Source organism: Eucyclogobius newberryi, unplaced genomic scaffold (assembly GCF_026437365.1).
Source record: "Eucyclogobius newberryi isolate DKJ021-1_F unplaced genomic scaffold, fEucNew1.0.hap1 SCAF_7, whole genome shotgun sequence".
Classification (NCBI taxonomy): domain Eukaryota; kingdom Metazoa; phylum Chordata; class Actinopteri; order Gobiiformes; family Gobiidae; genus Eucyclogobius; species Eucyclogobius newberryi.
In genome coordinates this window covers 23,786,518-23,801,127 of record NW_027316389.1, presented here as the reverse complement: position 1 = coordinate 23,801,127, position 14,610 = coordinate 23,786,518, and the positions used below count along the sequence as shown (strand labels likewise).

Below are 14,610 nucleotides of genomic sequence, written 5' to 3'. Positions count from 1 at the left end.
CCACAAGTGGCACCAAAAGTTGTAATTTCAACTTATTTTGACATGAAAGAAGACCCAAAAAAAAGAAATAACCCTAAATGTTGCAAACTTGTGTTTTGAAGTACAGGTACATCTTACGTTCTCCTAATATTTCAATTTCCAGGACGAGCCAATCACTGGTCCGCTTTGATCGGAGCATCCCACTCCAGGAGCTACGTGCTGTGGGAGTATGGAGGCTATGCCAGTGAGGGCGTGCGACAGGTGGCAGAGCTGGGGTCACCCATCAGGATGGAGGGGGAGATACGTCAGAAGGTAGGTTCTACATCTGACCATAAGCTATGGTGTTGGGTTGATTAAACGTGACGTTATGACCAATTTTTCAAAAGCCTTTTCTCATTGGTCTGTATTAAATTTGATCAAACAAGCCATGTTTGATTATAGGTATAATCAGTGTGTTGTCTTGTTGATAGATAAGATATGTGTGAAGAAAATGTAAATGTATAAGGGTCTCTCCTCTAGTTGTGATTATTAAGGTAAAATATTTCAGTTTGAAACAAATTTTGAGGCTACAATAATAATGTTTTTTTTTCTTGCATTGTTTAAATTAAAATGACATGTTTGTGTTTTGAAACCAACAAAATCTATTGACTTTAGCCTAACCTACAGCACACTTTCCTAGTGTTTTCTGTGGTCCTCTGTCCACTCGTCCACTGTTGTGGTAAACATTGGCAACATAAGTCCCTGTCTTAAGCTCCATTTTAAATGCTGTGTATGTGTGTATGCATATGTAAGCTGATGATTATATATTCCATCCCCTCCGAATATTTGTCTAAGTGCATTATCTCACACTGTGGGGTTAATGACAGAGTGAGACCAATCAGCTTTCACACACAAACTGTTTCTTTATGAATATGCAACACAAACGTGTTATACAGTATACAATTAGCATAAAATACATGACATTTGTTTGTACATAACATTATGACAGGCACTGACATGGAACACTATAAGCTCATTACACACATGCATGTTAATTCCGCTTCCATTTGTTCCACTGAAAATGGAAGGCAGTTTTAACACTGAGAGCAGACACAAGTGCATATGCTGTTTGTGGATAATGTGGGGGAAATGTCCAAAGCAGCATGCTCCATGTGAGAGCACTTACAGGGCTGAAGAACATGTCAAGGGATCATTTTCCTGACATCTCATGAGTGACATGTGGAAAGGGTGTTTCAAGAGTACTTTTGACACATATCAGATAATGGTAAACGTACATCTAACATAAGAATTTCAACCCGAACAAGAAGAGAAAAATATTTAAGTAGTTGAAGTCAAAGTAACCTACCGTACTTTATTATTTTATTTATTATCTAGTTTATTTTTTTGTCTTTATTGGCTTTTATTTAATACTAAAATCTTAAATGGCTGATACTTGTGCTGCTGCCTCTGATAGCTACATGTACTCCCCCCAAGAAACATGTGTACCGTAGTTACTTCCCACCAACAGTAATGTCAGCATATCCTGGACAGTCCAGATTCCAGCTTCTCTTATACTACGGTATATAATACGTGTCGGAAGTAAAAGGTGAGCTGCTGTTTTCAGTCTGTAAGCTCTGCTCTGCATTGTGCGGACATATTATCCACTGATGGACAGCCCCAGCTCCTCTCCAGCTGCCTCCTGTCTCCTGTCTGCGCCTCAGGCCGTGGAGGTGCCCCAACACAATGAAAACTGCAGCCTGTTTCACGGCACAGGAGATGGTCACAGAAATGCTAGCTATGGCCACTATTCACTGGACTCCTGGCTATTGAGTTGTCAGTCTTTGTGCTTACTGAAAGGTTTCGGCATCGTTTTGTAAGCCTTTTGTGTTTCATGTATTAATGACTATGTGGAATATAAAAATGATGCTGCACACATTTATTACTCTGAGACAACTATTGATCTACACAATCTAAAACACTATGTGAAAGGTGGAATGAAAAGAAACAATGTGTGGAAAGCATTCATATATTCTGAAACAGAGCATTTATATTTATTTATATTGTTGTAGAATGTGAATCTTAACAAGGACACTTCTATTTCTACCGTTGTTGACATTTCTATGTGATTAGATCAATGAGTATGAGTAGAATGTGTATCTTCTGTGCCTTGTCTCCAAGCCTCCCTGAGCTATTATCTGAACCTCTGAATGTGGAAGCAGAGTCAGGCTTGAATTACCAATACTTGCCAAATGTGTTGAGTATTCAAGTCGCAGGGACCTGGACTGATGGTAAATACATCTTACTGCCTCAGACATCCAGAGTCTCCTGCCTCTTCTTACAACTTTAGGATTTATCAGGACAACACTTATTTTCGCTGATGTATATGTTACAGTCATAGGATCTAAATTATTTCAAAGGTGCACTATGTAACTTTTCCTGCCAACGCATTCCATGCAAAGCCAAATCTCCATACTGATAAGCAGGTGGTAAAACAAAAGTCACATAGTGCAGCTTTAGGTGTGTTTTTATTGTCTTGGTGAGGGTGTGTTGTGTATGTAGATATTCATTTGTCTTGTACCGGTAATTTGTGGTGCTCTATTGAAGACTTTAGGAGTTGCTGTAAAAGTGGTGAAGAATAGTCTGTTTTTAGAATGACCGTTCACAAAACCAGTGAGAAGTGGTTTTGCTTTTGTCATGGAAACTTCTGTCAGAGGCCTGTCAAAATCTGCAAAGGGAAATTGGAAAGCTCAATCTCCTCCCGATAGTAGATGTTACAAAAGTGTGTGTAAGACGACTATTGCGAGACGTCACAATTATTGACACATAATCAAACAACAGTAAAACCATTAATTATGACACAGTCTAATATATGTCACATCACATAATCGGCCAGATAAAGGAACTATTAACATTAAGTTGACTTTTATAGTCCAAATCAAACAAAATGTCTTGCTTGTCACATAGTCACAATGTGTGTTTTTGTTTTTTGGTTCTTTCAATTAAATTGTGACCTGAATAATCACTAACCCTACCTAGAACACACCGACATACTTCATTCATAGGTTTCAGTTTTCTTTTGTCGCATTTTTGAGAAGTTCTTTCCATTTCATAGAGAGAACATTTTATGGAAACCATTTAGATGTTTTAATATTGAGCATTTTATGAATGATTACGAGCTAAATCACAGTAGAGTGCCTTTCTGCACTTGGATTGCAGCCTTAACCAGTGGGCGGCAGTAACAGCTCTCCATAATGCGTCAGCTCAGGACTGATGGACAGAACCCAGCACGCTCAGGCCTGTGTGAAATATGTCACTTTGAACAGCTCCCGGCCCATACCAGCACTCCCATAATGCCTCTCTGCTCACCAGCCCTCTGAGTAGACCTTTGAATGGAAGAAAAACTCAACACATCCAAGAGCTCACACAAGCTCTGAATAAATTTGATCTAATCAAATTAATTCAAAATGTGTGTGGGCTTGTCATGGAATCAGACAAACACCGATGCTATTCCGTAACACATCGAGAACACAATTCAACTTAAAATATGAAACGACACAGAAATATCAGACATTTGTATGGCAAGCTTGGGAGAAAACGCGGGGACTGTGTCAGCCAGGCCGTTGTAAGGAGCCTGGCTGACCCTCCTGCGTCTCACCTCGTTTTTTCCCATGCTGGTTGGTTTTATTAGATATTCTGGAATAGGCGGGTCACATTTCTCATTGGTCAGCCTCACATCAAGGCACTTGGTATTTTTCCGTAGAGATCAAGCCTTGGGTAAACATTACCCAAACTCCTCTGGGCCGTCACCCCCCCTCGGGTAAACATCCTTTGGCCCATCTTTACGACCCCTTCACAAATGCAGTTTGTCACACACCCGTTTTTCTCTTAGACTAATAATGCAGATAAAATATCACTATTATGCAGATAAAATACATCACAGAAATATAATCATATATTCACATTTTATCACAGGGCTCTTGTAGTTCATATTTCTTACAAGATCAACAACAAGATGATGCTTTTAGCCTTCTTGGTTATTATTGTTAAATGAAAGCAATTTATTTTTTTCTTCATGCATCAATAAGCCAAGATAGCGTAGATGTGGCCCTTTGGCAAACGAAGTGTATTGTAATTTCAGCATTCACTAATAGAAGCAACTAAATTACACAGCACACATTTGATCATTGATTGTCTAAAATGGCACACAGAGCAAAGATTGGTTAAAGATTTCACAAATGGACAGATTGAAAAGTGCTGTCAGCCCCAAACTAAAATCCTTAACCTTTTTACCGCTTCACACCAGAGGAGTCTGTGCCCAGCTGATTATTATTCCCAGAGAAATGCCACCAGCTCGGAGCCAGGTGTGATCAGACAGTGAAATGTCAAGAGTAGCTGGCCAACGAGCCGTTTGTAGCAGCTTTAAACTGCAGCTCTGTGATCACAGCCTCGGGCCCAATGACTTTTTAATGAAGTGAAAGCATTGGTTCCTGCCTCCACCATCTCAATATCTTCCACACTCTGTGCACCTTTGAATTCATTAACACAAAAAAGGTGCAATTGTACGAGCACCAGGTTTCAGCGGTCAGTTGAGGAAACCGTAGTGTTTGTCTGCTCTCAGATTAGTTGTCAAATTGTTGTGGAAGCTTTTTTTTTCTTTCTGAATCTAAAACACTCACATATTAAGAAATCAGTTAACAGTTTCAATATCTACAGCTTGTTTTATTAAACGTATCCCCTTTCTCTGCATTTTTTAAATAAACATGCCAAATAATGCAGCCACACAATCCCAGAAAATACATAATGTTGAAGACATATTCTACTGAAAAACCTCAAATTACAAACTTTATACAACTTTGATTAACAAACCAAAATCAAAATACATGGTTGAAGCCTGAAATATAAAGTGAATAATGACACAGTGCCCATAGCTGTTATTAAAAGTCACATTTAAGCTCCTCCATCTTGTGTTCCGTGAGTGACCAGGTGTACTTTGTCCTTTCTTTTCAACATCAATATGAAGTAAAATTGCACTCTAATAGCAACCAATTTGACATCTCTTTTTCATAAAAGTTATGTTTGAGTGTCTGATCAATAAAGCTTTTTTACCCAAAGTCCTGGACGTTAAAGTTGACATTAGTTCAGTTCCATAGTACTTTGAAAGTACTCCCTGTGTGGTCCGAGCGGTGTTTGTACTTTGCTCTGAGTTGTGCATGCGCTCCACACTCTCTGGGCCGCGGCTGTCACGTCTACATCTGTTGTGGAAATCCATTTGACATCTGAAGTCTTTGTAAAAATCTCTCCATGTTTCTTGCTTTTAGCATTGCAGGGTGCTTTCTAAGTCCCTTTGAAAACACTGGACAAAGACTGGAGAAGGCAAAGACAGTTGGATACAGCACATTTCCGACTGTGGATGGCCTCAGGCCAATACCTATCAGCTCTCTCAGGGGAGCGCCGCCGCTGTAGCTCATATATGTGCTATAAAAGTGACACTTCTTCCATTCCAAAGTCTGAGCTTAAAGGAGATGTGTGACCTTCTCAGGGTCAGGCTGAGGAGGTTTTGTACTCTGGACTATTGTGGACTATGTCCTACACATTTGGTAAAAGTCAGATTCTGAGTGGGAAGGCTACAGTTTTGCACATTGTGAGGAGGTGACAATTGAATCGAGAGTTCAGTCATAAAGAGGTGAGACCAGACTTCACCAAATGTCAAACCTTTTTGTGAGCAGCTTGTTTGAGCAGCTAATAAATACAGCAGCGGCATTTTACAAGGAATTGTCGAAGCCATTAATCCAACTTAACTTGCTGTGTATCCAGTGATAGGTACAATCGTATTATATTTCTGTGATGTACAATTCTTTATATAGCTATATTATTGTTTTTGATACTATTATTTGGTCTATGTTTTCTTCACTCATCGGGATATCAAATGTCCCCCTATAATTCACCTCTGGTTCACATTTCCATCCTCTCAGTGCACACTAGACATATCTGACCTTTCTAAATCACATGCACACATACAGTATACACAGATTAAACACAGCAGCACATCACCACAGAGAGGCCCAACACACCATTCATTATCAGAGTTGATCTCATTTGATATTTGCATTCCAATATGCAATAAGTACATGTGGGTCTACATGAATATACAAAAGCAACAACAATGCTGAATGCAGCACACTGGCCTTTAACAAGAAGCTTATAGCAACACAAAGGAGCGTTTTCACTCTAATGAGCCCTCATGCCAAACGTCCGTGTCTCAGATCCTGCCCACGAGAATCACTCAGGAACAGCAGTTACCACAGCATTTCAACTCAAATGTCAGCACACGGCACAGGGGAATAATTAGAGTGGGGGAAAAAGAAAAAGACAATTAGACAAACTTATAATTGGTTTACTCAAATATAACTAACATGGAGCTTTCATACAGTGTTGTGAATAGTTTCAGGAGCATAACTGAACATATGACCGCATTCTGGAGGAGAAATGTAGCATATTCTAACCAAACGGGGCGCTTGTAATGGGCTGTTGGTATCCTTTTATAATAATTAGCAACTAATAAAGCAGGAAAAAGTACTCAATTCATAATGAAGAACTAGTTTACTAAGAATGATCAGACTATAACTGCATAATTAAGAGTTAAGGCTTCAGGTATTAAATAAGTAGTTACTTAGGCTGAATCATTCTCAATAAACAATTTGTTCCTTATGAATACAGTCTTTGTTCATGTTTTATCAAGGCAATTAAAAGTAAATTATTAAAATTATAAAGTGGTACTGTGTAATTTAAATCTAAAAGCACTTGAGATTTGCCCTATCTCGGATAAGCTCTGAATAGCTTTTCTCGCTTCTATGGAGATTCTACAAGCATTTAGCATTTTTATCTTGTATTTTAAATTATATATTTTTATTGCTTAAATGACTATGAAGAACTGTGAGTGGTGTCACCTCCACAGCTCTGCTCTCCATGGAGATGAATGAGTTTAATGCCATATTCTGGAACTTGGGCAATAGGGATCAAAATGAATACCGGTATCTCAATTGAATTAAAAGTATTGTAACCCGAAGAGTCAAGCACACAATACAACAGAGGCTACACACAGCCGATCTTCATCCTACATTTCACTTGTCCAGTTGTCTTCTTTTCAGCCAATTAGAGTCAGTTCTGTTACATTGTCTGTCCATCTGCCCCTAGAAGCTTTCCCAAAATCTCACGAGAGCCATTCCACAACGTGAACTTCCTTTCCATTTTTTTTACTGCCTCAAGTCTAAAAGTCTACCATTACTCCTACATGTGTCCACAACTCACAAATCTCACTCACTTCTCAGCCCCAGAGACGAGCGCTGATGTAACAAGCCTGCTATGACCAAATGATCGGCCCTGATATGGCCCCGGGGCTCCACACCTATACGATATACAAACATGCTCATTAAAATGGAGGCGACATAAATAAACAAGCTTAATCACATCGAGCTGGAGGGCCGGGGTTGGAAGGCTAAAATATTCCATTAGGTTTTTTTTAAACAAATGATCTTATTTCTGATTAAAGATGCCTCCAGGGAGAAAAACACTGAAAGATGTTTTCAAATATGGGGAATTTATTCAACAGGCAGAGCTGCATAGACTTCGGGATTGATGCCAGGCATATTGAGCAATGGTCTTCCAGAGTTTTCATCGAGTGTTGATGACATTTATGGTTTTATGTAAACTGTGCATATGTTAAAAAAAAATGAAAAGAAAATACTTTTACATTTTTGTTCCAAAAAATGCCATTCACATTTTATAAAATGAGAAAAAGGGGTTGAAAATGAAACAAACAAGAGAAAGAAAGAAAGAGAGAGAGAGAGAGAGAGAGAGAGAGAAAGAAACTAGATACACATAATTGATTATCAATAATTATAATTATTTATTTATTTCATATTTTTGTTGATTAGTTTTAGTTCTATATAGTTATGTCAATTACAATTTGGACAGCTTGAATACTATTTATATGTAGATACAGCGTTGTCAGGCACAGGGACATTAAAGAGAGCAATTACCTATGAACTATATAGGTCACATTAAGGCGAGCAAAGGCCCATGCTTTGTCAGAAAACTGTGCTCTCTATTATGATTCATGCCAAACCACTGAACTGGACTGCACAGTACAAAATGTAATTACAGCTTCCATATCATAATTGGCCTCTATATTGTACATAGGGATGCATACCTAAACCCACGTTCAGGTTCAAGTCCGGATTCGAATCCAGAGGTTTAGGTTCAGGTCCGGACCTAATGAGTCCGGCTGAACTCATGCCATTTTTGCATAATGTTATAACAGCATAACACAAGACACTTGGCTCAATTAAGTTGAAGACACATGAACAAGGACGACTATCAAGCACAAGGCTTAACTGCAGACTGAAATAAACTCAACTTGTCTGCTTTATTCACTGTTTATTAACAGAAGTTATAACTTACAAATCACAAGCTACTAGCTAACACACATTCATGTGTTTTACTAGAGGAACAACTTCCGAACAAGAGCAAGTTGAGTATTGGTAATGGAGCAGCTGTTTCAGCTGATACTATGTTTGTAAGTGTGTTACTGGTTTGACTGGGCTGTTCCCACACTTGAAGTTTAATGCCTTTAGATACAGTTCCACTCTTTAATTTTCATCAAAGTCATGTAAAAACCTTCAAAAACTTGCATAAAAGTCAACTCGAACCACTATAAATCAATCAACTTAGCAGTATCAAAAATAGAATATGAAAATATTTTACACTACACAAAATACATCATATTAACAGCATTAAACACAAGACCATATTTAACAACTGTAGAATGCAAATACTATTACAAAATATAAGCTCCAATTAATGAATCCAGCAATTAAACAATATTACTTTGACTTAGTATTTACTTAGATGTATAAATATGTATCTGGCACATTAACCCACTGAAATAAATGCTACATCACACCACAACATAACAGTTATTTTATTCATATTGTAGCGACCCTCGTCTCTAGTGCGCGTGCGCGGTCTCTGGGGCGGAGCTAAGAGCGGGCTCAGGAGACGAGGTGGTTTTTGATGTTCCTGTTCCATCACCATGGTTACGGCCAACAGTAACCAACTCTGTTCAAGAAATAAAGTGACAACTTGTGAGCACTAAACCAGCATTACTGACCTGAGCGAGAAGTTACAATATTTACACCCAAACCAAAGCACAACCCGCTCCTTTAACAAGCGTCTTAAACTAACTCACGGAGCGGCACAAGCGGCGACGCAGGCGGCGGCTTAAAACGATTCAATTAAGCCAACGATCTTCCCGAAGGTTCGGTCTCTCGCGTCTTTAAACTCATTTCACCGGCTTCAACTTCTGCCGCGCGGAAGACGCGTGCGTCGCTGATGCTCCGGGCGCGCCATTGACAGCGATGTCAGTGTTTACGTCTTTTCTAGCGCGAATTTCGCGATCTATGGAAGGTTTAGATTCTAGAACGTAAAGGATATAGAATGTGAGTGGTAGATTTTTAACGAGTCCAGAACCGAATCACCGGGGTTTCGTTTTTTTTGGACCTGAACCGAAACGTTTTTACAAGTCCGGATCCGGTCCGTCGTAGCGGTACGCATCTCTAATTGTACATATTGGAGGCACAACGAGGGCTTCAGAAAACCTTTGAAAGATGCTGCCCGCTCTTGTAAAGGCAAACATTAAGTTATTTGTGAGAAAAACACAGCATATGAGTGAGGATTACCTCCTGTGCGCCAGAGCAGCCAGTTTGCCTCCCACCACATGCTCTACCGCCTCCACCATCCCCACCGCCTCCATAACCTCCACCGCACTGAAGGAGCAGTGGAGATGTAACTCACAATGTGGCATGTCTCAGGCAATTTCCTGTCAAGTGTTTGGGGCTGCGGTTGGAAGTGAAGGATAGCCCTTCGTGTCTTCCCCCTCGACTCTAGCTGGGGTTTTTTGACAATCTGTCTGAAATAAGGTCTCAACAAGATGGAGAATAAAAACAACAAAGACCAACAAATGAAAACTTGAGAGGGAGACGGAGTGAGTGGTTAGAAGAGCTCAGTACGTGGTCCAAGTGTTTTGTAGTCCATGTGAAATAATGTGCCTCATGTTCATGCTGCTGTGTGTGGTCAGCATTGCTAGTCTGAACATTGACATTGGTTGTGGTGGTGGTGGTGGTGATGGTGGTGGTGGTGATGGTGGCGGTGGTGGTGATGGTGGTGGTGGTTGTGGTGATGGTGGTGGTGGTGATGGTGGCGGTGGTGGTGATGGTGGTGGTGGTTGTGGTGATGGTGGTGGTGGTGATGGTGGCGGTGGTGGTTGTGGTGATGGTGGTGGTGGTTGTGGTGATGGTGGTGGTGGTGATGGTGGCGGTGGTGGTTGTGGTGATGGTGGTGGTGGTGGTGGTGATGGTTGTGATGGTGGTGATGGTGGCGGTGGTGGTTGTGGTGATGGTGGTGGTGGTGGTGGTGATGGTTGTGATGGTGGTGATGGTGGCGGTGGTGGTTGTGGTGATGGTGGTGGTAGTTGTGGTGATGGTGGTGGTGGTGATGGTTGTGATGGTGGTGATGGTGGCGGTGGTGGTTGTGGTGATGGTGGTGGTGGTTGTGGTGATGGTGGTGGTGATGGTTGTGATGGTGGTGATGGTGGCGGTGGTTGTGGTGATGCTGGTGGTAGTTGTGGTGATGGTGGTGGTTGTGATGGTGGTGATGGTGGTCGTGGTGATGGTGGTGGTTGTGGTGGTGGATGTGGTGATGATGGTGGTTGTGGTACTGGTTGTGGTGATGGTGGTGATGGTGGTGATGGTGGTTGTGGTGATGGTTGTGATGGTGATGATGGTGGTTGTGGTGATGGTGGTGGTGGTGGTTGTGATGGTGGTGATGGTGGCGGTGGTGGTTGTGGTGATGGTGGTTGTGGTGATGGTGACGGTGGTGATGGTGATGATGGTGGTCGTGGTGATGGTGGTGGTTGTGGTGGTGGTTGTGATGGTGATGATGGTGGTTGTGGTGATGGTGGTGGTGGTTGTGATGGTGGTGGTTGTGGTGGTGGTTGTGATGGTGATGATGGTGGTTGTGGTGATGGTGGTGGTGGTGGTTGTGATGGTGGTGATGGTGGCGGTGGTGGTTGTGGTGATGGTGGTGGTGGTTGTGGTGATGGTGGTGGTGGTGGTTGTGGTGATGGTGGTGGTTGTGGTGGTGGTTGTGATGGTGATGATGGTGGTTGTGGTGATGGTGGTGGTTGTGATGGTGGTGATGGTGGTTGTGGTGATGGTGGTGGTTGTGATGGTGGTGATGGTGGCGGTGGTGGTTGTGGTGATGGTGGTGGTGGTTGTGGTGATGGTGGTGGTTGTGGTGGTGGTTGTGATGGTGATGATGGTGGTTGTGGTGATGGTGGTGGTTGTGAGGGTGGTGATGGTGGTTGTGGTGATGGTGGTGGTGGTCGTGGTGATGGTGGTGGTTGTGGTGGTGGTTGTGATGGTGATGATGGTGGTTGTGGTGATGGTGGTGGTTGTGATGGTGGTTGTGGTGATGGTGGTGGTGGTGGTTGTGATGGTGGTGATGGTGGCGGTGGTGGTTGTGGTGATGGTGGTGGTTGTGGTGGTGGTTGTGATGGTGATGATGGTGGTGATGGTGGCGGTGGTGGTTGTGGTGATGGTGGTGGTTGTGGTGGTGGTTGTGATGGTGATGATGGTGGTTGTGGTGATGGTGGTGGTTGTGATGGTGATGATGGTGGTTGTGGTGATGGTGGTGGTTGTGATGGTGGTGATGGTGGTGATGGTGGTGATGGTGGCGGTGGTGGTTGTGGTGATGGTGGTTGTGGTGATGGTGGTGGTGGTGGTTGTGATGGTGGTGGTGATGATGGCGGTGGTGGTTGTGGTGATGGTGGTGGTGGTTGTGGTGATGGTGGTGGTTGTGGTGGTGGTTGTGATGGTGATGATGGTGGTTGTGGTGATGGTGGTGGTTGTGATGGTGGTTGTGGTGATGGTGGTGGTGGTGGTTGTGATGGTGGTGATGGTGGCGGTGGTGGTTGTGGTGATGGTGGTGGTTGTGGTGGTGGTTGTGATGGTGATGATGGTGGTTGTGGTGATGGTGGTGGTTGTGATGGTGATGATGGTGGTGATGGTGGCGGTGGTGGTTGTGGTGATGGTGGTGGTTGTGGTGGTGGTTGTGATGGTGATGATGGTGGTTGTGGTGATGGTGGTGGTTGTGATGGTGGTGATGGTGGTGATGGTGGTGATGGTGGTGATGGTGGCGGTGGTGGTTGTGGTGATGGTGGTGGTGGTTGTGGTGATGGTGGTGGTTGTGATGGTGGTGATGGTGATGATGGTGGTCGTGGTGATGGTGGTGGTGGCGGCGGCGGCGGGGCCTCTCCAGAAAAGTGAAAGAGTGCACCTTTAATCGACAGAATAACTAATGCGTGAGATGAATAAATAACTGGATCATGACACCTCTTTGCACATCCCTCGCCCTTTTTTCTCTTTCGTGCAGACGACTTCAGTGAGTCCTTTGTTCTTGCTCAAGCCCAAATCCTCTAAGAGAATAGTTCACATGATGAAGAGCAGAGACGACTGCCCTGTAGCTTTAACTCAGCCATTTGGCCAACATTTATACGGCCTTAAGCTCTCCTGAATGATGTCTTATGGAATATAACATGGCACGATGTCATAATGTGGATATACGTCATCTCACGGATAGAATCAATTATTCTGTTTCCTGTGGACAATGAGAGCCATAATATGAAAGTGAAACCTAATGGATAGACCACTGATGTATAAGTGATGAATTAGACTGATAGAGTTGTGCTTGTAATAACTCTTGGGCCTGGTCGTAAATGTTTAATAAGGTATTTCAAAATGCACTGTGCTGACGGAGAGCTCGGGCCAGAATGGATTGTTTTTACTGGGGGCTAAAGATGGGCCGCCGGGGAATCAATGGAGAATGCTGAGGCAGTGGACAGGGAGTTTGTCAGGGCACTTCTCCCGACTCCTCTGTTTGTTTTTTGGGGTATCACTATGTTTCTTTGTTGAATGACTGAACAAAATCTACTGTAGTTAGATGGGCGATATTAGCAATCTTGATTTTTTCTTTTTTTTTTTTTTGGTGCTCGAACAAAGGCTTAAGAGAAAATATGAATTTTATTAGCTGACTTAAAAACAGAAAGGGACTCGGGGTCTGTCTAAGGGGCAGGGGCAGCGTAATCCACAGTGTAAATCTATCATGATAAAAGATATTTGGAATCCAAGAGAAATGTGCAGTGTAGTTGAGGTAAACAATGTGAAAGGACTGTAAAATTGCCCACAAACATGCAGATTTGTCGCCTAACTTTTATTTAAATATCGCAAATGTATTATATATGTTATATTTGTTCATTTTTACAGTATTTAAATTGTTTGTATAGCTTTGAAATAACATCCCATTACCAATAAATCAATATATCCAACTTCCTCTTGTTAATGAATACATTTCGTTTTCCCCGTGTACAAAAATATAAAAGCAAATGAAAAAATAAATAAATAAATGAAAATAGGCAAATCAGACAAACTTTGGACTAAGTGGGATGAGTATGTTGGACAACGTGTGCTGTAACGTCATCAGATGTTCTCTGTGGTGTGTTCTGTGTTGCCTTTTGGTTCTAGAAATGAAAAAAATCACGTATCCCATTTGTAAATTGTCAACTACATAGCAGCGATTGGAATCTTTTTCTTTAGGTAAACATGACGTCTTCTGTTCTGTCGCTAAACCTCTTCCGACTGCTTTCCTAATTCCCTTTCACTCTTCCTCCCGACCTTGCACGTCATCTCTGAAGCTAATATTGATCTTGTTGTAGGTTGTGTTAGATTAACCCAACACGCTCAATTTCCATCACATACTTAATCCTTGTCCTAATTATGTTTCTCTGAAATTTTGTATTTTGCATTGTTGCACTTTAACCACGACTGACCATCGCAACCACATTCTGAATCTCCAATTATCTCAGGCCACATCTCAGTTTGTCTTCCCCTTTTTGAAATAATGAAAAGAGCTTTTTCTTGGGAGCTATTATTGCTCGTCTCCATAGATTCTGCTCCTAATTATTCTCTCCTAGTGCATCTCATTACAGCTGCGAGTGGAGATTACGTTTTGATCAGAAACGGTGGGAGCTCGTGCATGATCGGAACAACAAGTGTGGCTTGGGTCAGTGCTGTCAATAGTCCATTTTACACAGGTTTATTGTTGTAGGAAGTTTTTATGCAATTATGACCAAAAAGTAGAGAAGGTCAAGGTACACTTTGTCCTCGTAGGGAAATTGATCGTCTGCATTTGACCCATCCTTCAGTGCATCTCCTCAGGAGCAGTGGTCGCTGCAGTGCAGCACCCGGAGACCATCTCCAGATCTTTGTGTTAGGCTGGGTCAGGACTACTGTAGCCGGAGGGCTTTTACCTGGTGCATGTTTTGAATTGATGGAGGAAACCGGAGAGCCTGGAGTAAACCCACCCAGGCATTGGGAGGAACATGCAAACTCCACACAGAAAGTAACACTCTACCACTGCGCCGCCTCGTGTGAAACCATGTAAAACCGAAGCATTCATAAGGCACAGTTACAGCTTTTGCCCTGTAATGCAGTTGAGCTGGAAAGCAGGTGAGATTTATAGTAGAATTTGTTGTTCATA

The 14,610-nt window shown here is 42.2% G+C and overlaps 1 protein-coding gene across 1 annotated transcript in view; it reads left to right on the top strand.

Moving 5' to 3' along the window:
- The window catches only part of spon1b (spondin 1b), a 111,794-nt gene that overhangs the window by 40,871 nt on the left and 56,313 nt on the right, over positions 1 to 14,610 (top strand). Inside the window, exon 6 of the mRNA XM_072434406.1 lies at positions 143 to 291. Coding sequence (XP_072290507.1) covers positions 143 to 291 — 149 coding nt within the window. The remainder of the gene's footprint in view (positions 1 to 142; positions 292 to 14,610) is intronic.